The sequence below is a fragment of the Notamacropus eugenii genome, chromosome 5, assembly GCF_028372415.1.
Source record: "Notamacropus eugenii isolate mMacEug1 chromosome 5, mMacEug1.pri_v2, whole genome shotgun sequence".
NCBI classification, from domain to species: Eukaryota; Metazoa; Chordata; class Mammalia; order Diprotodontia; family Macropodidae; genus Notamacropus; species Notamacropus eugenii.
In genome coordinates, this window is record NC_092876.1 from 337,227,633 (window position 1) to 337,255,307 (window position 27,675).

General features: G+C 38.7%; 1 protein-coding gene and 1 long non-coding RNA gene across 9 annotated transcripts in view; one reads left to right on the top strand and one right to left on the bottom strand.

Annotated features, from left to right (window-relative positions):
• The window catches only part of LOC140506491 (glycerol-3-phosphate dehydrogenase [NAD(+)], cytoplasmic-like), a 61,509-nt gene that overhangs the window by 23,696 nt on the left and 10,138 nt on the right, over positions 1-27,675 (bottom strand). For 4 of the 6 annotated variants that reach the window (XM_072613733.1, XM_072613738.1, XM_072613734.1 and 1 more), the window contains 2 exons: positions 16,878-17,174; positions 4,216-4,393 (listed from right to left, as the gene is read on the bottom strand). In XM_072613733.1, coding sequence (XP_072469834.1) covers positions 4,216-4,356 — 141 coding nt within the window. In that variant the 5' untranslated portion in view covers positions 4,357-4,393; positions 16,878-17,174. Of the gene's footprint in view, positions 1-4,215; positions 4,394-16,877; positions 17,175-18,746; positions 18,954-27,675 lie in introns of those variants that run through there. The other 2 variants (XM_072613735.1, XM_072613737.1) reach the window with 2 other exon arrangements.
• LOC140506493 (uncharacterized) lies at positions 560-27,632 on the top strand. 3 transcript variants are annotated; one of them, XR_011967950.1, is made up of 5 exons: positions 560-812; positions 1,454-1,558; positions 20,207-20,308; positions 26,827-26,999; positions 27,262-27,632. It is a non-coding gene; the product is annotated as an uncharacterized lncRNA (long non-coding RNA). The 3 variants fall into 3 exon arrangements; XR_011967951.1 differs by lacking the exon at positions 560-812 and adding an exon at positions 2,260-2,310 and having other exon boundaries at positions 1,045-1,558; XR_011967949.1 differs by lacking the exon at positions 560-812 and having other exon boundaries at positions 1,082-1,558.

The window sequence follows — 27,675 nt, forward strand, 5'->3', positions numbered from 1 at the left end:
TGAACAGTGGAAAGTAGCAAAGGATGCTTTCCAGGTGCAATAACTCTTAAGACTGGGCACAGTGGATAGAGCACCAGGTTTGGAATCAGGAAGACTCATCTTTCTGAGTTCTAATCTGACCTCAGACACTAGCTGTGTTGACTCTGAGGAAGTCACTTCACCCTGTTTGCCTCAGTTTCTTCATCTGTAACATGAGCTAGAGAAGGAAATGGCAAACCACTCCAATATCTTTGCCAAGAAAATTCCAGGTGGGCTCATGAAGAGTCAGACAATGAAATGACTGAATAACTCTAAAACTGGCATTGGTTGGAGTCTTGATTTGATTCACGGCAAAAACTGAAATGATTTGGAGAAGTCAATGGAAGGGTGAGGATTCTTCTTCCTGTTTTTCCCCTTCTTGTTTTATTGCTGCATACAACAAGATGGCACTATTTCACTGTTTAAAGGCTGTTTTTAAAAATTTAGTTATTGGTTGTTTGTATTCTAACAATGATTTTCTAGATGAAGATAAAATAAGTACACAGTACAGCAGAATTATCTATTTCTTTGTTCCTTGAAGCCAACCCTTTCTTAGTTTAGCCTTAGATGCTATTAGTTTTTTAGGCTGCCTTTATTTTGTCATACTGTTGATCCACATTGACTTGGTAGTCTACCAAAACCCCCAATTTTTTTTAGTCAAATTACTGTGTAATTATTGTTGTAGGTTATTTCAGTTGAGTCCCATTTGGGGTTTTCTTGGTAAAAATACTGCAATGATTGGCTGTTTCCTTTTCCAGTTCATTTTACAGATGAAGAAACTGAGGCAAACAGGGGTAAGTGACTTGCCCAAGGTCACATAGCTAATGTCTAAGGCTGGATTTGAACTCACAAAATTGAGCCTTCCTGGCTCCAGGCCTAGCCCTCTATCCACTGGGCCACCTAGGATAATATTTTAAATTTGAACCTATTAAATTTCATCTCATTTGATTCTTCAGCCTTCAATCTCTCATGATCTTTGTGTATCCTTGCTATTATCCAGTATTTTAACTCTCATTTGTATAGTTTATAAATTCCTTAAGTCTGCCACATAAACTTTTACCCAAATTACTGAGAAAAATAAATGTTAAATAGCCAGGGCCGAAGTGCAGATCCCTGAAACCTCCTTCCAAACTGTTAGTGAACAGTTACCCTTTGGGTCCAGCCATTCAGTCAGTTTTAAATCCAGTCTAAAGAGACTGTCCTTTAGCCCATATCTCTTCATCTTTTCTAGTCAATAAGTAGTTATTTACATAGTACTGCTATGTACCAGGCAGTGTGTTAAGTCTCATAAAATAACAAGAAAGACTTTATAAAATACTCTGCTGAAATCTAGGTAAACTCTATCTGTAGCATTCCCCTGACATTCCAGTTTAGCCCAAAAAAAGGGAATAAAGTCAATTTGACCTAATTTGTTTTTTAATTTAAAAAATTGTAGCCTTTGATACATAGCCAAATAGTTCAATGAAACAAATACCCAGATTAGCCGAGTCTGAAAAGTTACATCTCGTGGATCTTAATTTCATCACCTCTCTTCTCAAAGGTAAGTGGTATCATTCTTCAGAACCTGTGTTTTGTCATTGTATTGTTCAGAGTTCTAAAGTCCTTCAAAATTGTTTTTCTTTATAAACAATTGTTAAGGCTAGGTAAGAAATGAGGCAAAAAAATAGCTTCTTTTACCTAGTCAGAAAAAAAAAATCAATCTGGAGGGGAAGACCCTCAAATAAGGAATTCTAAGGGAAAAAACTCCTTTTATCGGTGTAGATCAACATCAGTCTGCACCTTATTAACCAAGGGAATGGCCTGGGGGGCTTTGAGAAGGTCAATGACTTTCCCAGGGTCATAAAACCAGTCAGTGTAAAAGAAAAGACTAATGGGATTAGGACCCAAGCTTTCCTGAATGAGGCTGCTGGTCTATCCACTTCCCAGTCTAAACAGTCTTCTATTATTCTTAGTATCTTATACTCTGCCTCCCATCTCTGATTTTAAAAATCAGACAAGCTAACAAATTATCTATGTTATTAGCTGTTTTTTTTAAAAATCAGTTTAGTTAATTTATTAATTCACTTTTTTTCCTTTCAGTTTTGTAAAGTTCTACTTCATTTTCAGTATTTCTGTTTTGGTGTTTTTGAATTGTGGAAGCTTTGCTTTCTTGTTTCTCTAGTTTTGGGTTGGTTTTTTTTTTTGTTTTTTTTTTCAGTTGCACAATTCATTTTGGTTTTTTGTTCTTTTTTTTTGTTGAAGAGATATAAAAATTGCCCCAGGGCCTGCTTTATTTGCATCTCATGGATTTTGGTATGTTGTTTCATTCTTTTCATTTTCTTTGATAATATACCGCATAGATTTAATGGGAATACTTATTTAGACCCAAATAGTTAAATAGTTAAACTAAACAGGTGTTCCTAACCTCTTTTGTGGTGTGGACCCCTTTGAAAGTCTGAGGAAACCAATCTGGTCTAATCCTTTAGTTTTATAAATGAGGAAAAATAGAGCCAGGGATGTCAAGTGATTTGTCCAAGGTGGCACAGGGATTAAGGATCAGGAACAGTATTCAGGCCCAGGTTGTCTGAGCTCAAGAGTTTACCTATTATAAGAAGTCTTTAAATCATCAAAGCTCCAGAGTGGGGGTGCTTCATCTTTTTTCTGTTATGGATCCCTTCTCAGAATAACATTTTTAAATACATAAAATAAAACTCATAGGTACCTTCCCCCTGCTGATTCAAGTGTCTCATAAACCATAAGTCTAAATATAAATTTTTAGAAGGGACAATCCTGTACACAATGGATGATCTCATAGTTCAGTGGAAAAACTGAAACTACCCCAAACTTGAAATCCTCTCAGCATCCCATCCCAGGACCTCTTTCACAAAGGTCAATTCTTCTACGTATGTTTATGTCCTCAATCCCAAATCTCTAATTTTCAACCTCTCTTGATTCAGTGACTCTTTCCTTGCTATCTCCAAATGCATCCCAATTGCTTAAAAAGTCTTCACTGGTCCTAAAATGTCCATGCTGTTTAACCCTGAGGTTCCTCTACTACACACACATTAGCTTGCTCTTCCCCCAAGAAAGGTCATTGATAAAAAGAAATTTCCAAATTTCCCAAAATATGTCTAGCAGCATTTTGTGTAGTAGCAAAGAATTGTTTGTTCTTTGTTCTTGAAAAAGACCAATGACATCAGGAGGGTAATCTCTCTACTTGCAAGTGGTTTGGATTTAAGTGAGGTAGAGCTACTCAAAGTCATCAGCCTTACTCTCTCTCCTGAGCCATCAGACTCCAGTGGCAAGATGTAGGTCAGGACAACTGAAGAGGGCCCTGAATGCAGTTAGAGACCTTGGCCTTTTTAGGCTAATGTCTTCCCCAGCTTTCAGTTTGTCTGAGGCAACATCCATTCAGGGATTTAAGGTTATGTTGTTGTGGTTAGTTCTTGGTTTCTCGAGGACAACCATGATATCAGGAAGGTGATGCCATGACTTGCAACTGAATTGAATTTAAGTGAGAGAGGGCTGTGCAAAGCCACCAGCCTCTCTTTCTCCTCCAGTGCCATCTAAGGCTATGTACGAATTAAGGCAAAAGATGACCAAGTTTGTCCACTCAAAAGAATCTGGGATAGGTATTGATGAACCATTTTGAAACAAAGTAGATGCCAATTAACTAAGTATTAGCTAAATAAATTGGAATCCATGAATAGAATATTACTGGCAGATTGCATATAATGGATATAGAGAAGCATAGAAAGAGATTTTTTTTTTAAGTTCATAGACCTCAAGATTAAAAACCTGCTCTAAAGGAAGAGCAAGATCTACACATGTACTTGGATCTAGGATAATGGCAGTCTGGTGGCTCAGTCAGGATGACCTGAGCTCAAATCCAGCCTGAGACATTTACTAATTGAGTGATCCTGGACAAATCACTTAGAATCTCTTTTCCTCAGTTTCCTCAACTATAAAAGGAGAATAATAATAGCTTCTACCTTCAAGAGTTGTTGTAGGGATTAAACATTTTTTTAAAGTGTTCAGCACAGTGCCTAATAAATGGTAGCTGTGTAATAAACATTTGTTTCCTTCCTTCCTTTCTAATGGGAACTCGATCAATGGGACAGCTAAATCTGTCTACAGATACCCAAGATTCCTAAATGAGGTTAAATTGGAGTAGAGTAGACTGAGTTCTAATTTCTCTCAGGGCCTCTTCTTGCTCACCACATTAGGAGTTAACTTGTATCCTGGCAGGTACTTTATATTCTCATGTTCCTCATTGATGATATCTGACAGGTTCCTTCCATCAATCTCCTCTTCAAATACCCAGAGGTTCACTTCCTTGTCAAATATTTTGGAATCCATGACATTGCTGCCAATGATTTTTGCAATGGTGGTTCCCCTTCAGAAGAAGAGAGGAAAAGGAAGGGAAGGGAGTGAGTTTCATAGAATTAAAGGCTTTCCTAGAGGTCACAGAATGAGCTCAGTAAATGACTAACTTATTGTGGCTTAGCTGTCCAGTTAAGAATATAAGAAATCACCAAAGTCTCACCCCCCAAAGTACCTACCGTACCAAGAATAAGGTAGCATGCATCACTATATGGCACACATATTTCTTAAGAAGGTCTTCCATCAGAATCAAAAAGAATTTATTAAATAGACAGTGCTTTCACACAGCCACTATTTTAGTTCAGGCCCTCATCATCTCTTACTTAGACTAGTGAAATGGTCTAATAGTTGATCTCCTTGCCTCAAGTCTCTCCTAACTCCAATCCTGCTGGGGCAGTTAGGTGGTTCAAATGGGTAGTGTTAAGCCTGAAATCAAAAAGACCTGAGTTCAAATGTGGCCTAAGACACATTACTTTGTGGTGTGACCTTGAGCAAATCACTTAATCTCAGTTTCCTCATCTGTAAAATAGGGGTAATAGCACCTACCTCCAAGCATTGTTATAAAGATCAAATGAGATAATAATGTAAAGCACATAGAATAGGAAACACCATATGTTGTTTAGTTGTTTCAGTTGTGTCCAACTCTTTGTGACCCCATTCAGGATTTTCTTGGCAAAGACACTGGGGCAGTTTGCCATTTCCTTCTCTCAAATACTATGTAAATGTTGGCTACTATCATCATTATTTATTTTCTGTCTTCTATACAGCTGCCCAAATGATTTTCCTTAAGTGTTTGTCTGACCATATCACTTCCCTGTTCACAGTCTAGTGTCTCCCTTTTGTCTTTAGGATCAAGTATTATTCTCCTTCCCAGCTACACATTTATGTCAAAATGGCTCCTTTCTGTCCCTCACACATGACATTCCATCTACCTACTAAATGCCTTTGCAGTGGCCATTCCCCATTCCAGGAATGCTGTCTCTTCACCTCTGTTTCAAAGAATCCCTCTCTTCCTTCAAGAGATAGTAGCTCAATTACCATGTTCTATATAAAGTTATTCATGATATCCTCACCCCATTTGCTACTGTCCTCCCTTCCTATCTTGTATTCAGCTACCTTTATTCTTTTTATTTATTCTGCATTCATATATATATATGTATATATATATATGTATATATATATGCAAATGTGTACCTATATGTGTGTAATGTATGCATGTGTGTGTGTATATATATATATGTATATATATATATATACATACATACATACATACATAGCTATGTCTGTGTATATACATATAGGACAGTTAGATGGTGTAGTGGGTAGAGTGGCAGGCCTGGAGTCAGGAAGACTCATTTTTCTGAGTTCAAATCTGGCCTCAGACACTGACTAGCTGTGGGACCCTGAACAAGTCACTTTGCCCTGTTTGCCTCATCTGTATAATGAGCTGGAGAAGGAAATGGGAAACCACTCCAGTATCTCTGCAAGAAAAACCCCAATGGGGTCAAGAAGAGTCAGACCATGACTGAAAATGACTGAACAACAATTTATGTGTGTGTGTGTGTGTGTGTGTGTGTGTAAATATATACATGTATACCAAACATTGTTTCTCCTACTAGAATGTTAGCTCCCAATGTTAGTTGGGAATAGGAAATATTTCATTCTTTGTATTTGTATCCCTGGAACTTAGTATAATGCCTAGAACATAACAGTCAGTCATTCAATAAATGTATATTTTAGTGCAGGAAAGGACCTTAGAAGTCATGCTCAAGTTCAATTCCCTTTACTATCAGGCATGGGGTGGGGTAGAGAAGAAGACTTTGTGTCTGGTACTAACCTCTCTGAGGGTCTCTGGGTTGGATGCTACATAGAGTTAGAATGAACCTCAAAGAAAGGTTGTTGAATTGGGGAGCAGTCTATAATGAAGAAGGAAGAGAGGCTGGAGTATATCTTCTTCTTCCTCTGAGCCCACTGGAGTCAATTGTCCTGAAGAATTTTAGGCTACAAGATCTTCCCCATCTTTTTACTGAATTCTGAAATCCACTCTCCCAAAATCTATAGGGCATTTAAGACTCTTGATATTTCCCTTTTTGATCCAAGATTTTATTTTTCAATTCTTTTCCAAATTTGTTATTTATTTATTTTAGCATTCTTTTTTTAAACTTTGAGTTGCAAATTCTTTCCCTCTCTCTAGTCCTTTCCCCACCCATTTGGAAGGTAAGCAATGGGATATCAGTTATACATGTGAAATCAGGCAAAGCACATTTCCATATTAGCCATTTCACACAAAAATCAAGAAAAATAAAGAAAATGAAAGTCTGAACTCGAGTTCATCAGTTCTCTCTCCGGAGGTGGATAGCATTTTTATCATGAGTCCTTCAGAACTGACTTGGATCCTAAGGGTATTGATCAGAAATCAAAGATTTTAAGAGAGAGTGATCATTTTTCTCAAGGTTACCATTATTAGGCAGAATTAGGTCAAGAAAAGTAGTTGTCTATTTCTTGGCTGGCATTCTCTCTTCAGTATCCATGTCTTTGCCCTACGTAGAATGTATCCCATCCTCATCCACTGGTCTACAGTGACTTACCCAAGGTCACAAAATTACTACAGTATGTAGCAGAGCCAGGACTAGGTCTATTAATCCCAGGCCAAAGCTTCTGGCTTCCCCTTTGCTGATCTATCTGTCAGGAGTAAGCCCTATCCTCTTATCTAGAACATGGATTCTTATTCCTTTTTATATCACAAACCCCTTTGACAGCCTGGTGCAGTCTTTAAAACCATTTTCCCCCCCAGAATTATGCTTTTAAATACATAAAATAAAATACTTAGGATTACAAAGGAAAGCAATTATATTCAAATACAATGATCAAGATATTTTTGAGAAAAAGTCCCTAGATGGTAGATTAAGAATCCCTGCTCTAGAAGCTTAAACACCATGGGAAAAATGCACACACAGGATACAGTGACTTTCAAGGTCAGATGGGAGACAGGGTAGTTCCTTTAGGGCATCAGCCCTCAAACTTCTTATCTTCCACAGTCACAGAGGGAAAACAGAAGTGTGACAGGCTCTCCTTTTCTCCGGAGACCTTTCTGTCCTTGGTATGTCTCTCTCTGCTCCAGCTTTTCCAATAACATGGTTGTTGTGGTGGGAGGTGGGAAGGGGGATTGGAAAAAGAGGGAGGAATTCTCAGCTTGAAGAATGATTCTCTCTCATGGGCCTGGCAGGAGCTCTTCTACCAAAGGGTATGGGCTATATATGACTGACCCAATGCTGAACTGACCAGCTCTTTTTACAGATAGCTCAGGAAGTATGACTTGATCCTTTCAATTAATTAGAAGTTGTATGTCAGTCATAGACATTTCATTCAATGGCCCAAAGTCCTGGGTTCCTTTCAAACTGATTAAGTATTTGTTCACACATTGTCATAAGGTTATAGGAAAATTCTTTAAGACATAGGTGAGGCTATGCCAATATAATAGAAATGAAAATATTGGCAAAGCTAATTTACAATTTGAATGCTACATCAATCAAACTATAAAAAGGAATGTTTCACAGAACTTGATGCAATAACCAAAAATTCATTTGGGAAAAGAATAGATCTAGAATAAAAAGGGAAAGATGACAAAAGATGAAAATAGTAAATATTGAAAGGTTTGTGGGAAGATAAACACACTGGTGCTTTGTTGGTCAAGCTACACAACTATTTTGGAAAGCAATTCAAAATTATGCAAAGTAATGACAATATATATAACGACTCATCGACTCTAAAATTGTATTATAGGTATGTAACCCAAGGAGGCTACTGATAAAAAGAAAATCCCCATACGCATCACAATACTTATAGCAGTTTTTGTTGAGGAGCAAAGAACTGGAAACAAATTAGATGCCCTTGGATTAGAAAATGGATGAACAAATAGTGGTACATGACTATAATGGGATATTATTGTGCTATAATAAATGAGGAATATAAAGAATATGAAGAAGCATGGAAAAACTTACAAGAACTGACAAAGAATGAAATAAACCAAGAAAGCAATACACAAAATGACTACATTACAACAACGTAAATGGAAGGAATAACAACTACAAAATAATAAAAAGTAAATGTTTCAAAATTTCCAAGAACAAGCATGACCCTAAAATGAGATCTGAGAATGCACCCTCCCCACCTCCTTTGTAGAGGTAGGAGCTCCACAAGTATGGAACATTTCATAAATTTTCAGATTTTTTTTAATGTATTGATAGGTTTTAATATTTTTTCTCTTCCCTAATTTTCTTTCCAAAAAAATATTCTTTGTCATATGCGATAGCTCTATAACAAAGGAGGAAGAGAAATATAGAAGGAAATTTAGGTGATATAAAAACAAAAGATAGCAATAAAATTCATTTCCAAACAAATGATTTTTAAAAAGACCTAGTTTCACTCTGTTAATTGTCGTGGTTGTTCAGTCATTTCAGTCATATTCAACTCTTCATGTGGTTTTCTTAGGAGAGATTTGTCATTTCCCTCTCCAGTTCATTTGATAGATAAGGAAACTGAGGCAAACAGAGTTAAGTGACTTGCCCAGGGTCATACCACTAGGAAGTGTCTGAGGCCAGATTTGAACTCAGAAAATGAGTCTGCTAACTCCAGGTCCAGTGCTCTCTCTACTGCATCACCAATTAAGGTTTCTGTACCTTTTGTGATTATTACATATATCGGGGTGGAAGGATAAAATCCACATCTTTACGTGTATTTATTCTCCTTGTATTTATTACATATATACTTACGTATGTACTTTTTGTCCCTCCCCATCAGAATATAAGCTCCTTGAGAGTAGGGATTGTTTCATTCTTTCTATTTATATCTCCGGTAACTAACACTGTGCCTGGCACAAAGTAGCTGCTTATAAATACTTTTTGATTGATTATTTCCTCTAGATTTTTGAAGAATAAAATTACCATGAAGAAAGATTTTTTTAAAATCACTAGTTGCTCTGATTTTGTCAGATAGCTCTGACAGATGTCCAGATGGTTGAAGTCTACTACTACTATTTAAATATATTTTTAATCTGCTTTCCAGTTTTCTTCTTCATTTCCCTGTTTTGTCTAGGATATCTACAGAATGACAATATTCTCCTGGTTTTCCTGACCTGAGTGCTCTCTGTCATAGATCTACTGAATTTCCTTATATGAATGTATAATCCTAATTCTCCTTCCTCCCTCAGTGGGTTAAGTACCTGGCTCATAGTTGTGCTCTCTTCCCATCTCCTTTGCTTTTTGTTAATATTAGGGAATTTCAACATACATACTGATACTCTGTCTAACACCTTAACTTTCCAGTGCCTCAATTTGCTCATTTATTCATTTCCCACTACCTTTTCATTCCATGTAAAGATGGTCATATTATTGATCTTATCATCACTCAAAAATGTTCTACTTCTTTGTTAAAAGACAAAACAACTCTGAAATTCTTTTATCTGATCATCACGTTTATTGTTTCATCCTTTCCCTTTGTTTTACAACCCCTACAACCTCTCAGCATAACCTCCATCCCTTCTGCTTCTCCATTGTCTCCCTGGCCATCACACACTCCATTGGCTATACTCTCTACCCTCTCTTAACTTGGTGGACCTTCTACACCATCCTCTACTCTCTAATCTTTTGCCACCTGGTTTTATTACCAAACACCCCTTGCCAAACCATAATCCTGGATTATTTTGACCATCCATCTTTCCTTCCTTGCTTCCGTGCTTCCTTCCTTCCTTGCTTCTTTCCTTCCTTCCTTCCTTCTTACTGAATTCAGTACAAATTTATTTGATCACTTTGATGAACTTAGCTCTTCTCAGCAATACAATAATTTAAGACAATTCCAAAAGACTCATGATGGAAAATGCTATACATGACCAGAGAAAGAACTATGGAGTCTGAGTGCAGATCAAAGCATATTAGTTTCCCCTTTTTTGTTTTTTTTCTTTCTCATAGTTTTTTCCTTTTGTTCTGATTCTTCTTTCACAACATGACTAATGTGGAAACATGTTTAATATGACTGCACCTGTATAACCCATACTGGCTGGATTGCTTATTATCTTGCAGAGAGGGATGGGCAGGGAGGGAGAAAAAAATATTTGGAACTTGAAATCTTATAAAAGTAAATGTTGAAAACCATATTTACATTACTTGTAAAAAATAAAATATTATTAAGTGTCTGTGTGTGAATTTATTTAATCTACTCTTAACTGGGCCCCTAATGCAGTGGCAAGGGCAACATTCTATTCCTTCTTAATTGATTTCCTAGCCAAATCTCTGCAGCTATCTTCCTTCAGGCCTCCCACAGCAGCTCTTGCCCCAACTTTATCAGCTGAAGACAGCATCACCTCATGCATAAGGGAAAAAAATGAGGCCATTCACTGAGAACTTCCTCTTCCCTAATCCTCTTTATCTCACATGTTCAGATATCTTGCCCCTCTCCCTCCTTCACTCTAGTCTCAGATGAAGAAGTAGCCTTTATCTTAGCTAAAGCGAACTGCTCTGTGGATCCTATGCCCTCCCAGCAGATTACCCTTACTACCATCCCACTCTTTTCCTTCTCTCCAGTAACTCCTTATCTACTGGCTCCTCTCCTTCTGCCTACAGATATACCTGTGTCTTCCCTTCTGTCACTTGATCTAACCATCCCCACTAGCTATTGCCTCATACATTTCTTCCCTTTCATGGCTAAATTCCTAGACAAAATTGTCTACTCCTCTCACTCTTCTAAGACTTTAGCAACCTGGCTTCCACAATCCTATCATTCAACTGAAAATACTCTCTCCAAAGTAAGCAGTGATCTAATGACCTTTTTCTCAATCATGATCTTTTCCAACCTTTTTGCATCATGAGGCAACACTGGGGATTACTATCTTTTTTCTGGATATTCTCTCTGAGTTTTCTTGATATCCCTTCTCCCTTGGTTCTCTCCTCCACTCTCTCACTGCTCCATCTCATTCTCCTCTTTGTGTCATGACCAATAAAACCTTGGGTATCCACTGAAGGCCTTTCTTGGGCCCAGTACTCTATACTACTTCACCTGGGGATCTCATTGGGAAAGAAAGGAAGGAAATAAAAATTTAATAAGTATCTAATATGTGTCAAGCACTATACTGAGCATTTAATAATGACAATAGCTACCATTTATAGAACTTCTACCATGGGTCAGCCACTAAACTAAGTGCTTTACAAATATTATTTTATTTGATCCTCTCAACATAACCGTGGGAGTTAGATACTAATATTATTATTATCATTACCAATTTACAGTTGAGGAGTCTGAGGCAGGCAGAGTTTAAATGATTTGCCCAGGGTCACACAACTAGTAAGTATCTGAGGATGGATTTGAACTTGTCTTTATGATCCACTGTTCCATCTAGTTGTGCTCATGAATTCAGTTATCATCCCTATGCAAATGATTTCCAGATATTTATTCAGCCCTAATCTCTCTCCTGAGTTCCAGTCCCACAACACCAACTGCCTTATAAACATCTAGAATCAAATGTCCTGTACACATTGAATATTCAACATGTCCACAACAGAACCCATTATCTTTTCCCATAGGCTCTTGTTTCTTCTTAATTTCCTTTTTTACTTTCAAGTGCACCACTGTTCTCTCCGTCATCCAGGTTGACAACCTAGTAGTTATCTGTGGGTTGAGAGGTCTGGAAACCACCACTGCTGCCACTGATTCAGTCACACCCACACTCCCAAAATCTACTGGTTTGCTGGGGTATATAGCATGTGTTCCACTCTTACTCCAGTGCAAAAGACTTTTCCTACTGACTGTCTTAAGTTGTCTTGAGCTGAAAAATAGTTTCATCCTGTCCCTTTGTGGGTTCTGCCTCTTCAGAAATTGTTTTGAGGCATTATTTAAAGTAGTTTGGAAGGGTTGGAGGAGAGCTCAGAGAATTTCCTGTCTTTTCTCTTCCATTTTGGCTCTGCATAGTTTTTAGACGAAGAGATCAAAGGCTATATATAATCATATGAAAAAATGTTCTAAATCATTATTGATTAGAGAATTCAAATTGGCTAAAATATCAGACTGGCTAAAATAATAAAAGGGAGAAATGACAAATGTTGGAGTGGTTGTGGAAAAATTATATCACTTACACAATGTTGGTAGAACTATGAACTGATTCAACAATTTTGGAGAGCAATATAGAATTATGCTCAAAGAGTTATAAAGCTGTGTTTAACCTTTGACCTAGCAATACCACTATTATGTCTGTTTCCCAAGGGGACTAGGGAAAAAGGAAAAGAACTGATAAGTTCTAAGATATTTATAGTAGCTCTCTTTCTGGTGGCAAAGAACTAGAAATTTTAAAAAATTAAAAATAAAAGAACTGGAATTTGAGGGGAGGTGCATCAATTGGGGAATGGTTAAACAAGTTGTGACATATAGTTGTGCTGGAATACTATTTACTATAAGAAATGACAAGCAGGGGGTGGAGACAAGAGGGGGCATAACAACATGGACTTTCTAGAGCGTTCTGCCAAGCCCAGCCAAATACCTAAAAAAATGGCTCTAAACAAATTCTGGAGCTGTAGAACCCACAGAATGATGGACTCAAGACAGCCTGAATGGCTGCCAGGAAGTGTCTGTCACACCATGCTGGGAGCAGAGTGCAGTCCATTGTGGCCTGGAATGGGCAGAGGGCACACATCTGAGAGGCCTTGGGGAGACTGAATCTCTTACACCTGTGGTGGTCTCTGGACTTCATTTGACCCCAAAACGCTGAGGATAAATTGGAAGGTCAGTGGGAAAAGCCTGTGGAACCAGTACAGAAGAGTGGAGTGGTTGGGCCCCAGACCCAGGGCAACTGAGGGGGTAGAGGGGGAAGATGAACCCCAAGCAGCCTCAGCAGCAAGCAGCAGGGGCAGAGACAGAGACTGTTTCTGGAGCTCTAGGTCCACAAATTGTGAGAGGATTGATTGATGGACAGTACACCCCCCCATTCCCACTGGAAGCAGAGAACTACCTTGACAAAGAGCTCAAAAGTCAAGTAACTGGCTGGGGAAATGAGCAAAAACTGGAAAATGAATCAGACTGTATAATCTTACTTTGGTGACAAGGAAGACCAAAGCATGCAAACTGAAGAAAACAAAGTCAAACCTTCTCTATCCAAAGCCGCCAAGAAAAATATGAATTGTTCTCAGGCCATGGAAGAGCTCAAAAAGGATTTTGAAAATCAAGTAAGAGAAACAGAGCAAAAATTGGGGAGACAAATGAAAGTGATGCAAGAAAATCATGAAAAATGAATCAACTGCTTGCTAAAGGAGACTCAAAAAAATGCTGAAGAAAATAGCACTTCAAAAAATAGACTAACCCAAATGGCAAAAGGGATCCAAAAAGCCAATGAGGAGAAGAATGCCCTAAAAATCAGAATTGGCCACATGGAAAAGCTCACTGAAGGAAATAATTCCTTAAAGATTAGAATGGAGCAGATGGGAGTTAATGACTTTATGAAAAATCAAGAAATTATAAAATAAAACCAAAGCAATGAAAAATAGCAGACAATGTGAAATATCTCAGGGGAAAAACAACTGACCTGGAAAAGAGATCCAGGAGAGACAATTTAAAAATAATGGGACTACTGGAAAGCCATGATCAAAAAAAAAGAGCCTAGACATCATCTTTCATGAAATTATCAAGGAAACTGCCCTGATATTCTAGAACCAGAGGGCAAAATAAATATTGAAAGAATCCACCAATCACCTCCTGAAAGAGATCCCAAAAGAAGAACTCCTAGGAATATTATAGCCAAATTCCCGAGTTCCCAAGTCAAGGAGAAAATATTGCAAACAGCCAGAAGAAACAATTCAAGTATTGTGGAAATACAATCAGGATAACATAAGATCTAGCAGCTTCTACATTAAGGGATTGAAGGGCTTGAAATATGATATTCCAGAAGTCAAAGAAGCTAGGATTAAAAACAAGAATCACCTACTCAGCAAAACTGAGTATAATACTAAGGGAGGGAAAATGGTCACTCAGTGAAATAGAGGACTTTCAAGCATTCTTGATGAAAAGACCAGAGCTGAATAGAAAATTTGACTTTCAAACACAAGAATCAAGAGAAGCATGAAAAGGTAAACAGAAAAGAGAAATCATAAGGGATTTACTAAAGTTGAACTGTTTACATTTCTACATGGAAAGATAATATTTTTAACTCTTAAAACTTTTCTCAGTATTTGGGTAGTTGGAGGAATTATATACATATAGACAGAGGGCACAGGGTGAGTTGAATAGGAAGGGATGATACCTACAAAAATAAAATTAAGGAATGAGAGAGGAATATATTGGGAAGAGAAAGGGAGAAATGGAATGGGGCAAATTATCTCATAAAAAAGGCACGAAAAAGCTTTTTCAGTGGAGGGGAAAAAAGGGAAGGTGAGAGGGAAAAAGTGAAGCTTACTCTCATCACATTTAGCTTAAGGAGGGAATAACATGTACACTTAATTTGGTATGAAAATCTATCTTATACTACAAGAAAGTAGGGGAAAAGGGGATAAGTGGGGTGGGAGGATATAGAAGGGAGGTCAAATGGGAGGAGAGGGTAATTAGAAGTAAACACTTTTGGAGAAGGACAAGGTCAAAAGAGAGAATAGAATAAATGGGGGGGCAGGATAGGATGGAGGGAAATATAGTTAGTCTTTCACAACATGGCTTTTATGGAAGTCTTTTGCATAACTACACATGTATAACCTATACTGAATTGCTTGCTTTCTCAGTGGGGATGGGTGGGGAGGGAGGAAGGGAGAGAAGTTGAAGCTCAAAGTTTTAAAAACAAATATTAAAAATTGTTTTTACATGCAACTGGGAAATAAGAAATACAGATAATAGGGTATAAAAATCTATCTTGCCATACAAGAAAATAGAGGAGATGGGGATAAGGGAAGGGAGGGGTGTGATGGAAGGGAGAGCATATTGGGGGACGGAATAATCAGAATGCACAGTGTCTTGGGGTGGGGGGAGGGGAGAGATGGGGAGAAAATTTGGAACTCAAAATCTTGTGGAAATGAATATTGAAAACTAAAAATTAATTAATTAATTAAAGGCTTGTAGAAACAGATTAAAAAAAAAAACAACAGAAAACTGTATATATTCTTGAAGACTGATGTTCCCTGGGGGCTCACTGAGGGGAAGGGTGCTTCACAGAAAACCTTTTTGATTTACCAGATTAGGGACACTGAGTAGCCAGTATCAAGGGTTCTTATCTCTTTACCGCACTCTCTCCTGTGAATGAGAACTCAGATGTGGGTGTTCCCATCTGGTGATGTATGTAAATATTTCTGTTTCTCTGTTAAGCTTTGTTTTTCTATATTTCTGTAATGAGGTTATATACTGTCCTTGTATACAGAATAAATGTTGTACTGGTTTGGTTTTGAAAAAAAGAAAAGATGAGCAGGTTAGTTGAGAAAAAAATGGAAAGACTTTCATGACATAATGAAGAGTGAAATGAGTGGAAGTAAGAGAATGTTGTATACAGTAACAACAATATTGTTTGAAGAATAACCGTGAATGACTAAGCTATTCTGTGTATTATAAATATTCAAATCAACTACAAAGTACCTATGAAGGAAGATGCTATTCACCTCCAAAGAAAAAACTGATAAATAGAAGTATGCATGGGATGGTTTTACATAGTTATATATGTATATATGTGCATATACACAAGAGTATGTGTGTGTGTGTGTGTGTGTGTGTGTGTGTGTGTGTGTGTGTGTGTTTGAAATGATGGCCTTCTCTAGTGTGGGAGAGGGAGGGATGGATGGAGACAGCTCAGAAATTAAAATGTAAAAAAAAATTAAATGAAACAAAATTTTTATGAAAGAATACTGTTTTAAAAAATATCTGTTAATGAACAAATGAATACAGTGTACTGGAGATTAAAGATGACATCAGAAAGTATGTGGCTCCAAAATGAAGTACCACATGCTATGGAAAAAAGAATATTTTGGCATCAAACAAGTGTGCCTTTCTTTATGTAATATTAAAAAAGGTCACTGGTATGGAAAAGAGCCTACCTTTGTCTACCTCTAGTCCCAAAGCTTAGTTTAGCCCACTCATAACCAGCATTCCTAGATTAAGAGTTAGAAGCAACTTTTACCACTCAGTTTTCAGTGAGCATTTAACCTTGGAAATCAGCAAATGCTACAAAATCAGGATTTGATTGTTTTGTGTAAAGAAGTGATGGGAAAGATGTTAATAATACAAATTAAGCTTTAAAATATGTCACATATACTTTTTTTCCCAGAGAGATTTTTGATAAACCAACCACTAATTACTTTGAAGGGTGTAGGGCTCCTTGTGAAAACAAGGAACGTGTGAGAAAACAGTAGTCCCACACCAAGGACGTGTCAAAGTCCAGGGCAAGTACAATTGCCCCAGCCTCCGCAAAAGATGCGTTGATCAAGGAATCAAGGACTTTCAAGACTGGCAGCCCTCCCCTTCCCAACATTTCCAGTCAAGCTATTACTTACCAGTTTCCAGAACCCACAATGCACACCTTCAGCCCCTCGGGAGGGCATTGAACTGAGATGTCGACTGTAGGAACCGATTTTGTAGCATGTTCAAGGGGTGGCGAGCCACGCTTTACAAATCGGACAGCTGCAGCAGCTAGTCGGACCTCCGTGATTGAAGCTGTGACAGCACCCCAAGCAGTACTGAAGGAAACTAGAGGAGCGGGTACAACAGGGGCTGATTTTTAATGCGTCCTGCACCAATCCTTGACTGTTGCCTGCTTCTGCCTCTTTTTCCTCCACTGATGTGTTAACCCCCTGGAGACGGAAAGAAAACAAGTGAAACTAAATGAACCCTTTTGTAGGTAAGGGACCTGCTGAGGGAGGGGTCAAGGAGGCCCATGATGCTCTCTATGTTCCAGCTCCGTGGGGCTTAGAGTCTACTCCTCCTCACTCACTGCTGGCTCTCCCCCAGGCCTGGAAGGCGGTCCCACCACATGGCGGCCCCTCCGTATTCCCGGCTTTCCTGGAGTCACTTCTCAAGGGCCACCTTCTGCAGGGGGTGCTTCCTGATCCACTAGTGGTGCCTTCCCATTTCAAGGTTACCTCCTATGGGTTTTGTGTGTTTGTCTTGTATAATATGTTATTATATGTTATCTTCTCTGACAGAATGTCGGTCAGTCTAAAGGACAGCCTAAGGACTGCTAGCCCCCCTGCCTTGGAGGTACCGCTTGCAGAGAGCCCTAGCTTTCTGAGGGAGGCTACTGCTTAGCTAAGGACAACCCTAAGCTGACAATGCTGTACTTGGATGATTAGGATCATAAAAATAATTACTACTGACATTTCTATAGCACTTTAAAGTTTGCAAAGCACTTTGTATATGATTGGGCGTTTGGTGCTAGAAGGGGCCTCAGAGGCCATTTTGGCTAACTCAACTTTAACAGATGAGAAAACTGAGTCCCAGGGAGGTTAAGTGATTTGCCAGAGGTCCTTACTGCTGCAAGGCAATCCTTTTACACCTCTCTAATTAATTCACAGTGGTTCTTTCAAATCTTTCCTCAAACTTCCCATGGCTCATCCTCCTTACCTAAGAACCTTGCCTCATATTTTACTGAAAAAATCTGAGGCCATTCCCTTAGACCTCTTCTCCTCTCCTCCTTATCTCATATCTACCCTTGTTCTCATGTAATGAAGTGACTTTACCAAGGCAAAACCCTTCTCCATGCAGAAGCGACTCCATTCTATTCCATCTTCTCCAGTACATTGTCCCCTTTATTATTCCCATTCTCACTTCATTTCTAATCTCTATCTATTGGCTGTTTCTCCACAGCTGATAAACATGCCTAATGTGTCCCCCATCCTCCAAAAACCTCTCTTGATCAATCCATTCCTGCTGACTACCGTACTATATCTCTCTACCATTTTGTGGCCAGACTTCTTGATAAGGTCTTCTATAATAAATGTCTCCTCTTCCTTTTCTTTCACTATCTACAGTCAAGCTTCTGACCTCACTATTCAAAAGCAACTACTTTCTCCAGTTACCAACGATCTTTTAGTTGCCAAATCTACTGGCTTTTTCTCAATCCTCATCCTTTTTGACCCCTCCCTGCAGACTTTGTCTTTGTCAATTGCCCTTGTCTCCATCTTCTCTTTTCTCTAGGGTTTCAAGACACTACTCTCACCTAATTTTCCTTCTACCTGTTTCACCTCTCCCTCTTAGGGTCCTTTGAAAGAACTCCTTTAGGCATGGCTAACCCATTTGAGGACCTGAGTTCCTCCAGTATTCTCCAACTACTTACATTTCAGATGCCTCATAATTATTTCTGAGATTCTGTTAATTAAAAAAAATTCTTATACATGGACATGCTTCACCTCTGCCTTTCATCTCACCTTTGTCTTTCATCTCTTTCTTAGTTTCCATCCAGATTCTGCTTAAAGATCTTCAATGATGGGAAACACATTTGGGGTCATCAATTCACATAGGAGCATCTCTAATGTAACAGTCTCTTAGGAGAGTCATATTATATCCTTGTGGCCTGAAGTGGCCTGCTCCTGGAGCTATATAGGAGATGACCTTTATAGTCATTTTTATAGTCAGGGACCTATATAGGAGAGTAAATTTTAATGCTTTAATAGCTACTCTTAAGATGTCGCTGAGGAGCAAAGTAGAACTGAAGGCTTTCTGTGTGCTTTTATCCTTAAGTCCCTACACAATAACTATTAGTTACAGGTTATTATTTAGGTATTTCTATAAGGATTTTTTTTGCTTATGTATTTATTTAAATTTATAAATGTACTCTTAATTCACATAAATAATCTGAATAATGGATTTCTTTATTTTGCTCTTAAGTATCCTCCTTAGTTCTTTTACCTATAAAGTGTTACAAAATGTTATCCTAAATCCCCAACTGGAAAAAGGTTTACAAATAAGTGTTCTAAGTGCATGTGTGTGGTTGTGTTTGTGTGTGTGGTTGTGAAATGGGGGTTTGTCTGAGATGTGTTGGGGGAAATGTTTGTACTTCTATACTTGCTACATCTTTGAAATAAATGTCCCTTTGTAAAAGCTAATCTAATGTTAAGTGATTAAATGGAACTAGGGGTACTAGTCACTGGTCCTTAATCAAATAGGGGGATATGTGACTGGTGGGGGGCTTGAGATGATAGCAGCAGAGGAAGACACATCCACCAACTCTTCAGAATGCGCTAGGATCATGAAAGACAAATGTAGAAGACCTAGCCCTGAGAAAGTAGGACCCTAGTTTAGGCACTAGATTTGTATACAAACACACACATACACATACACACACACACACACACACATAAACGCACACACAGAACTAGGTAGTATAATGGATAGATAGAAAGCTGGACTTGGAGTCAGGAAGACCTGAATTCAAATCCAGCCTCAGATACTTTCTAGCTGTGTGACCCTGAGAACAAGTCATTTAAATTCTATCAGCCTCAATTTCTTCATCTGTAACATGAGAATAACAATAACACTTATGTTCCAGGGTTGTTGTGAAGATAAAATAATTGTTGTAAAGCATTATATTAATGCTAGCCATCTCTATGTATATATGTAAATGTATGCATATATATGAATGTATATTGATAGATAATATAGGCATATTGATACAAATTTCCTAGTTATGGAATAAGGATTGTTTTGAACCAGCCATTAATACTCCTGATTAGAAAAAATCAAATGAGCAATAAATATATGGTTTGGGCACTAGCACTTGAAGCAAGATCATAAATTCACTATGAGGAAAAAGAATGAAGAGACTTAAGATCCCGTATGAGATCTAGGTGACAAGCCTTAATTGACATTTTAAAAAATTTATTTTTAGGGAAGAATCTTCCTTCTCTCTGCTGAGGAGGAGGAACCAGTGATACCTTGTGCCTAAAGAATGAGATCCACTTTGGAGCATAACGGAGTTCAGATTTGATGAGTAAGCATTTTAAAATCGTTAAAATTATGCAAATAATGTAATAAAACTGCACTAACACTGAATGTTGAACCCAAACACTGGCCAAGGAAATAGCTGGTGACTTTGGCCCATTTGTTATATTCCCCTATTTTTATGTAATCTTCCTGATTTTTGAAACTGATTCAACTTAGGTTAAAAATATTGGTGGCTAATAGATCACTTATATGCCCAAATACATATTCATTCAGAGACAAAACAGAAAAGAGGAGCTGAATGTTAGAACTGGTGATTATCTTAGATATCCTCTCTAGTCCAAGCTGAGCTGACTCCTCCCCTCCTTCATAACCTACCTCTCCTCACCTTCCTTTTTCCTTCTCCCTCCCAGTTCACTCTATTTATGCCAAACTACCATGCAGAAACTCAATTAGCTTAGTTCATTGCAAGTCATATCTCTTCAGTCTCAGCATCACTTCTAGCTAGGATTTACACGCATGTACCACTGCCCTTGGCCCTTCCCCCTTCACTTAACAGACAAAGACAGTGAGAATAGGTTGCCCAGGTTCAAGATATTAGTGGCAGAACTGGAGTTAAAACCAGCTAGTCACTCCCTTGTGAGAAACTATTATTTGTTATGAAGAATATACAAGAAAATTTTGTAGTGATCAAAGGGGCAAATTTTCAGTCAGAATTCATGATGGGCAGCAGTCCCTAACTTAGGAACTACTTGTATAGACAAATACCAGGCAGAGGAAATCCAACTTCCTCCTTCGAACTATCCCCTCCTTTCTCTAACTTGTCCTTTGTTCTCCAACTCAGAACAGCTGAGAAGTGAAAGATCTATGCAAATGTAGACGTGATTCAAATTAGCCAGTTACCAATGCCCAGTATCTATTTCTGTCTCCTATAAAAATCACCCCTTATATTCCTGCCTTCAGGGAATGGAATGGGGGAGACGGGATCCTGACTTTCATAGTTCGAAGAAGACTTTTTCCCTAGAGAAACAAGGTTAGAAAAATGGTATAGCAGAAGTAGCACTAGTTATTATTAGCATTATATTTTGGGTACACTAATTAAACTTTGATAGGCTGTCCCAGGATTCTAGCTACCATTTATGATGCTTCCAACAAAAGGAAAATGTGTTTCAAGCTACAAATAAATAACTTACAGTCTATCATGACTTATAGGTGTTGCCCCAGAATCTATTAGCACTGATAATTGTGAAATGGAGAGATTGTGGGACTGTTTTGTGGAAAATTCAGGTAGAAAAATCTGTGGGGAGCAAAAATATCTGGGCACCTAGTGTCTCACACATGGTATTCAAGATGGAAGATGACATAAAAACTTTGAATCTGTTTCCTCATGCATTCCTTTCTGGCACTCTTCTCCCAGAATTCTTCATAAAATGATCACACAGTAACAGAGATTCATGGTTTTATCTATAGTCTTTTCTGTTCTTTGTACATGGAAATTTCATGTCTCCCAATGCTTGTTTAAATTCCTACTTTTTTTTTTTTTTTTTAAAGACAGTAGCTATGGGAGACCATTATTGACCAGGAAATTAAGACACTGGGGAATTTACTAAATTTTAGAAGGTAAATTTTGTTACCTATTCATTTCTATTTTGTGATTAATCAAGGCAACAAACTGAAATAACTCATTAAGAATATGGAAAAGACAAGACAGTTTGTGTGTGTGTGTGTGTGTGTGTGTGTGTGTGTGTGAACTATCTGCCAAGAAGATAAAAATAATAGAAAGTCAACAAGAAAAGATGGGATTCTTAATCAGAATAGCTGAATCTAAGGAAGCAGAGACTTGATGAATGACGGAAAACCTGTTCTCACTCAGTTTTGAAGCAAGGTGAAGCAAACCTTCTCTTCTAGTATAATCAGTACAGAGATAGAATATTGAGGACCTTCTCTGAGCTCTGCATAGAAATATGTTAAGCTCTAGAGTTTGAACCAAAAACACAAAGACAGCTTCAGAATGACGAGCTGGCGTGCACTTTGTTGGGGTAATGGAAGGCTCTGCTGCCAATAGCCGCAGCCTCTTGAAGGGGCAACTCTGTGCCTTCCACCACAAGCTGCCCTTGAGGAGGTGAGAGTAAGTTTACTCTGAAGATCCTACAATAGACTAGAAGCCATAGTCCAGGTGTGGTAGTTGTTGAGCCAGTTGTTATAGCTCAGCTGTTTCCATTCCTTTCCCAAGTTGCTTCACTGAGTTATCAACTTGCTCCAGGCTTGGCTGACTCAGAATAGACCTGATTTTCCTTGTCATTAGCCTCATTGAGAGCTAGGGAGGTGGTTTCTGAAACTGAGAGATAGTGGGAGAGAGATAGAGAGAGAGACACACACACACACACACACAGAGAGAGAGAGAGAGAGAGAGAGAGAGAGAGAGAGAGAGAGAGAGAGAGAGAGAGAGAGAGAGAGAAACAGAGAGAGAGGCAGAGACAGAGAGAGAGAGAGAGAGAAAATAAATGCAAAAATAAAAAATACAAGTTTAGTAATGGAGTGTTGGGCCGGCAGGTAAGTGGTCCAGTGGCTAAAGCACGGGACTTGAAGTCAGAAAGACTCATCTTCACTTCAAATCTGGGTTCATAAACTTACTAGCCATGTGACCCTGGGCAGATCACTTAACCCTGTTTGCCTCAGTTTCCTCATCTGTAAAATAAGCTAGAGAAGAAAAAGGCAAACCATTCCAGTATCTTTGCCAAGAAAACCCCAAATGGGGTTACAAAGGAGTCAGTCACAATTGAAGTGACTGAACAACAACCATGGAATGTCAGATGTGAGAAACAGAAAGAAGGTCATTTAGAATGAGCAAAGGGGAGAAATATGTAATTAGGCTGAAAGGTGGTTTGGAGCCAGGTTGTGAAGGTCTTTTAAAAACACAGAATAAAAAGGGGGGAGTTTATATTTAATCCTTTAGACAAAAGGGAACCACTGGAGTTTATTGAGTAGGGAAGTAAAGTGGTCAGATCTGTGCTTAAGGAAAATCACTGGCAGATGTGTGGAGGGTAGATTGGAGAGTGGTGAGAGATATGAACCAGGGAACCCAACTAGAAGATTATCACAATAGTATGCTAAAGGTGATAAGGGCCTATGCTAAGGTGGTGACTGCATGAGTAGAAAAAAGGAATCAGAAGCGGGAGATGTTGTAGGGGTATCAATGGCAAGAACTGATTATATGGATGTGGGGTAAGGGAAGGTAAAGGAATGAAGAATAATGAAGAGGTTGTGAGCTTGGGTGGCCAGAAGAGTGGGGGTACCTTCAACAGAAACAAGGACGAGGCAGAAGAAGAGGAAGATGATGACTGTAGATGTACATGTGTGTGCGTGTTTTAAAATCTGAACTGAACCCTTTAATGGGATTTTCAACCCCCATAGAAAATCTGGCTCTGTCCTACTATGTTGGAGTCTGGGCTGGGGACAGAGCAAGAATGGCATGTTAAATTCCTTTACAAGGCAAGTAGAACAAGTAAGATAAACAAACTGGAGCAAGTACAGAGGAGCAAGCAGATGCAGGGAACCCAACTGCCATGACTCTTCCCTGATGCCCTGGGAGAGGAGGCAATGGAGAGGCCCAGGGGATGGTGGCAAATAAGTTACATGGAGTCCTGGGGACCTTGAGACAGACAACAGTGATAACAGATAACGGAGGCATTCCTGGCCTTACCAAGTGGGAGCAAACTCGGACCTTGCCCTTTGCTGGTACTATTTCCAGCTCTTTATCAAAGTTAATAATAAATTTACAGCCTTGTTGCTTTTTTTATCTAAATCAAGGGGCTTAGGATCAAGATCAGACTCCCTATTGCTATCATCCATCTCCTAAGCTCTTTTGCCCCTCAATACTTCCCACAAGGACAATTGTAACTGCATGGGTAACAGCTGCAGGGGTGTGCCAGTAAATGTTTAAAAACCTAATCTTTTGTAGGAATTGTTAAATTCCCCTTTCATCAAGGAATTCCCTAACATCACCATCAACTGTATCTACTGGAAATTGCTTCTGTAGAATGGACAATGCATGGCACAAAACTAAAAGCAGTGCTTGAGACAACCGTGGCATTCCCCAGAGAACAAGAGTCAGAGTTTTCTGCTATATTGTGATAGTAAGGAGTTTTGCCATTGGTGGCCCTCTCATCTCATGTCATCTCCCTCTCTGCATCCTGATGCCACCTTTTCATTATCCTCTTCCTTCTCTAGTCCCCAAGTACCCAGTGGCATTCTGTCCAAAAGCCCCCAACTCATGGCCATATTCCATCCATGCTTATCCTCACTGATACTGTCTTCTCTTCCTCAAGACCATTTGCTCTAGAATTATCTCTCCTTTCTCCTACCCAAACAAAATTCCTTGTCCCTCAGTCAAACATTTCACCTAGATATTTGGAAGAAAGTTATAAAATATTTAATTAAATTTACATAAAACTTTCATTAGAATATAAATTCCTTGAGGCAGGAAGTTGTTCTCTTTATCTTTTTTGTCTTTTATTTCCAGCATCTAGCATGATGCTTTACTTATTGAACTTGTTGAAAATTGTAAATACAAGAACCAAGCATTTAGTTATTTGAAGGACAGGCAAAATTGGGCCTTCATTCAATAGGCGGAAAAGACAAGTGGGTCACAACTACCATTAGTTAAAAAATACAGTCAAGGCTAAGTTCCAGGCTTTCTATCCAACCAAGAGAGAGGCAGGCAACAGATGGGGAGGTCCAAATGATAATCAGTAGAAGCCCAGGCAGGGGGTCAGCATTGAGATGGTTCAGTATCAAGGACCCAACCATGTGGAAGACTGGAATTCAAGAGTAGTAACCCTACTTCCTAGGGAGATTGGGGAAATAAAAGCAGGATTCAGGTACTAGGGAACAGTAGCATAGGGCCGTATGGGGACATATTGGAACAAGGCAGGGACACAGCTACTGGAGGAACATGAGTAGTAAAGCCAGAAAAGAAGTAGTAAATGTAAGTTACTTAAAGTTTGGTTTTCTGTACTGTCTTATCTTTTAAATACCCGGTGCCTAGAAGGTTGCTTTGCACATAATAGTTAATAAAATATTAGCTGAACTGACAGCATACTATAAAGTAGAGACATCACCTTGCCAACAAAGGTCCATATAGTCTATGGTTTTTACTGTAGTAACATGCATATGATTGTGAGTTGGGTTGTAAGGAAAGCTGAGCACCACAGAATCAGTGCTTTCCAGTTGTGCTGGAGAAGATTTTTGAGAGTCCCTTGGATAGTAAGGAGATGAAATAAGTTAATTCTTAAAAGGAATTAATTAATACTGTTTGCTGGAACGTCAGATATTGAAGCTGAAACTTAAATCCTCTGGCCACATAGTGAGAAGACAGGACTCATTGGAAAAGAACCTGTTTGTGGGAAACAAAGGAAGGAATTCTGTTTCCATAGGGTTAAAACTCCTCCCAGATTTAAGTAACAGTGGTGAATCAGAGTTGTGACCTAGCATGGTCAGGTAAAAGGTCAGAAAGGCTTGATGAGCTATTTGAGGGAAAGCCTCCTTGAGAGGAGAACATGAAGTCACATAGTCAATGGATGGTGAGGTGGGAAGTTCAAACTTGGAACAGTATAAAGAGCTTGCATTGGTTTGAACAAATTGGAATCTTCCTGTAGCCTTCCTTGGGAGCTACCCATTCATTCAGGGGGAATAAATGTAACAATTAATAAAAGCTTTCTTGATTTCACAAGGGCTGTTTAAGAGGAAAGCATTTCTCACAGTTGGTGACTTGTTGGGGGCTTGTTTCTCATGTTAATGTTGGCAAAGATTGAAGGCAAAAGGAAAAGAGGACGACAGAGGATGAGATGGATAGTATCATATAAGCCACGAACACAAGCTTGGACAGATTTCAGGAGATGGTGGAGGACAGAAGGGCTTGGTGTGCTATGGTCCATGGGGTCATGAAGAGTACAATACTGCCGACCAACTCAACAACAAGTTTAACTGAACAGGATCAGCGATGACCCTGACTTACTACTGAGCCAGTGGACATTCCAGGCTTATGGGGGGAGAGGGCAAGAAACAACCTAAAGATACAAAGATGGCAAATGGGGTTGTATTTATGGAACAGATAGTAGGTCAGTTGATCTGGGATGTAAAGTATAGACATTTTTGGAGGGGGACCAAAACCAAAAAAATTTCTTCAAGAAATTTTGGCCACATATAACCACGCATACAAATAATCACTGGGCAATATTCATGGAGGCTCTTGGATAGGTAGTTTCCTGTCCTGAAAACAAATGCAGCTCACATCCATTTCCTCTGCTGACCCTTTCGCTACCTTCAATTTCTTCCTAGAATACTTTTCTCATAACTTGCCAAGAAGATTGTATATTTAGAGGAAGAAGAGACCTTAGGGATCACTTGGTCTAACCTTTTCATTATACAGATGAGGGAAATGAGATTTGAAGAAGTTAAATGACTTATCCACATGGTCACACATGTAGTAAAGTGACCAGAGATCTTGGATTTTTGTGTTTGAAGGCCCTATAGAAACTATTGCTTCCAACTCCCTCCATTTTACAGGTGAGAAAACTAAGGCAGAGAGTGGTAAAGTGAGTTTCCCAGGGTACTCAGCTACTGACATGGAATTTAAAACCAGGTCTTCTTGACTCCAAGTCCAGTACCCCAAAGGTACCAAACTCTGACAGCCTCTTCCTACAGCAAAACTCCTGAATGGACCCAAGCCACATTAAAAGGTAATGCCAAAAGATATCACCTGTTATCTACTCCATACATAGGTTGTACTTTCCTGCTTGTTTTTTTTTTTTTTTATGTTCTTATCTATGACTGGAATGCTCCTTGTTGAAATACTACTCATCTTTTAAAATCCAACTCAAATGCCACTTCCTCCATGAAGTTTTTCTTGATTCACGGTTGTTAATGAATCCACCCAATTCAATTCATTTAACATTATGCACTGTTCAAAAACACTAATGTATTATATTTGTGGGCATCTAGGTGGTGCAGTGGATAGAGTTCCAGGCCTGGAGAAGACTCATCTTACTGAGTTCAAATCTGACTTCAGACACTTCCAAGCTGTGTGACCCTGGACAAGTCACTTAACCCTGTTTGCCTCAGTTTCTCATCTGTTAAATGTGCTGGAGAAGGACATGGCAACCCACTGCAGTGTCTTTGCCAAGAAAACCACAAGTGGGCCACAAAGAGTTAGACACAACTTAAAATGACTCAACAATAACAAATATACTTGCATATATGTATTATGTTCTTCCAGTAGATTATAAACTCCATTATAATAGAAGCTGTATTTTTATATAAATTGTGTCTCTCCTAGCACCCAGAAGAACTGAATAAAAGTTTGTTGATACACATAATGATTAAAACTAAATGTTTTAAAATTGTGATGACTAAGTT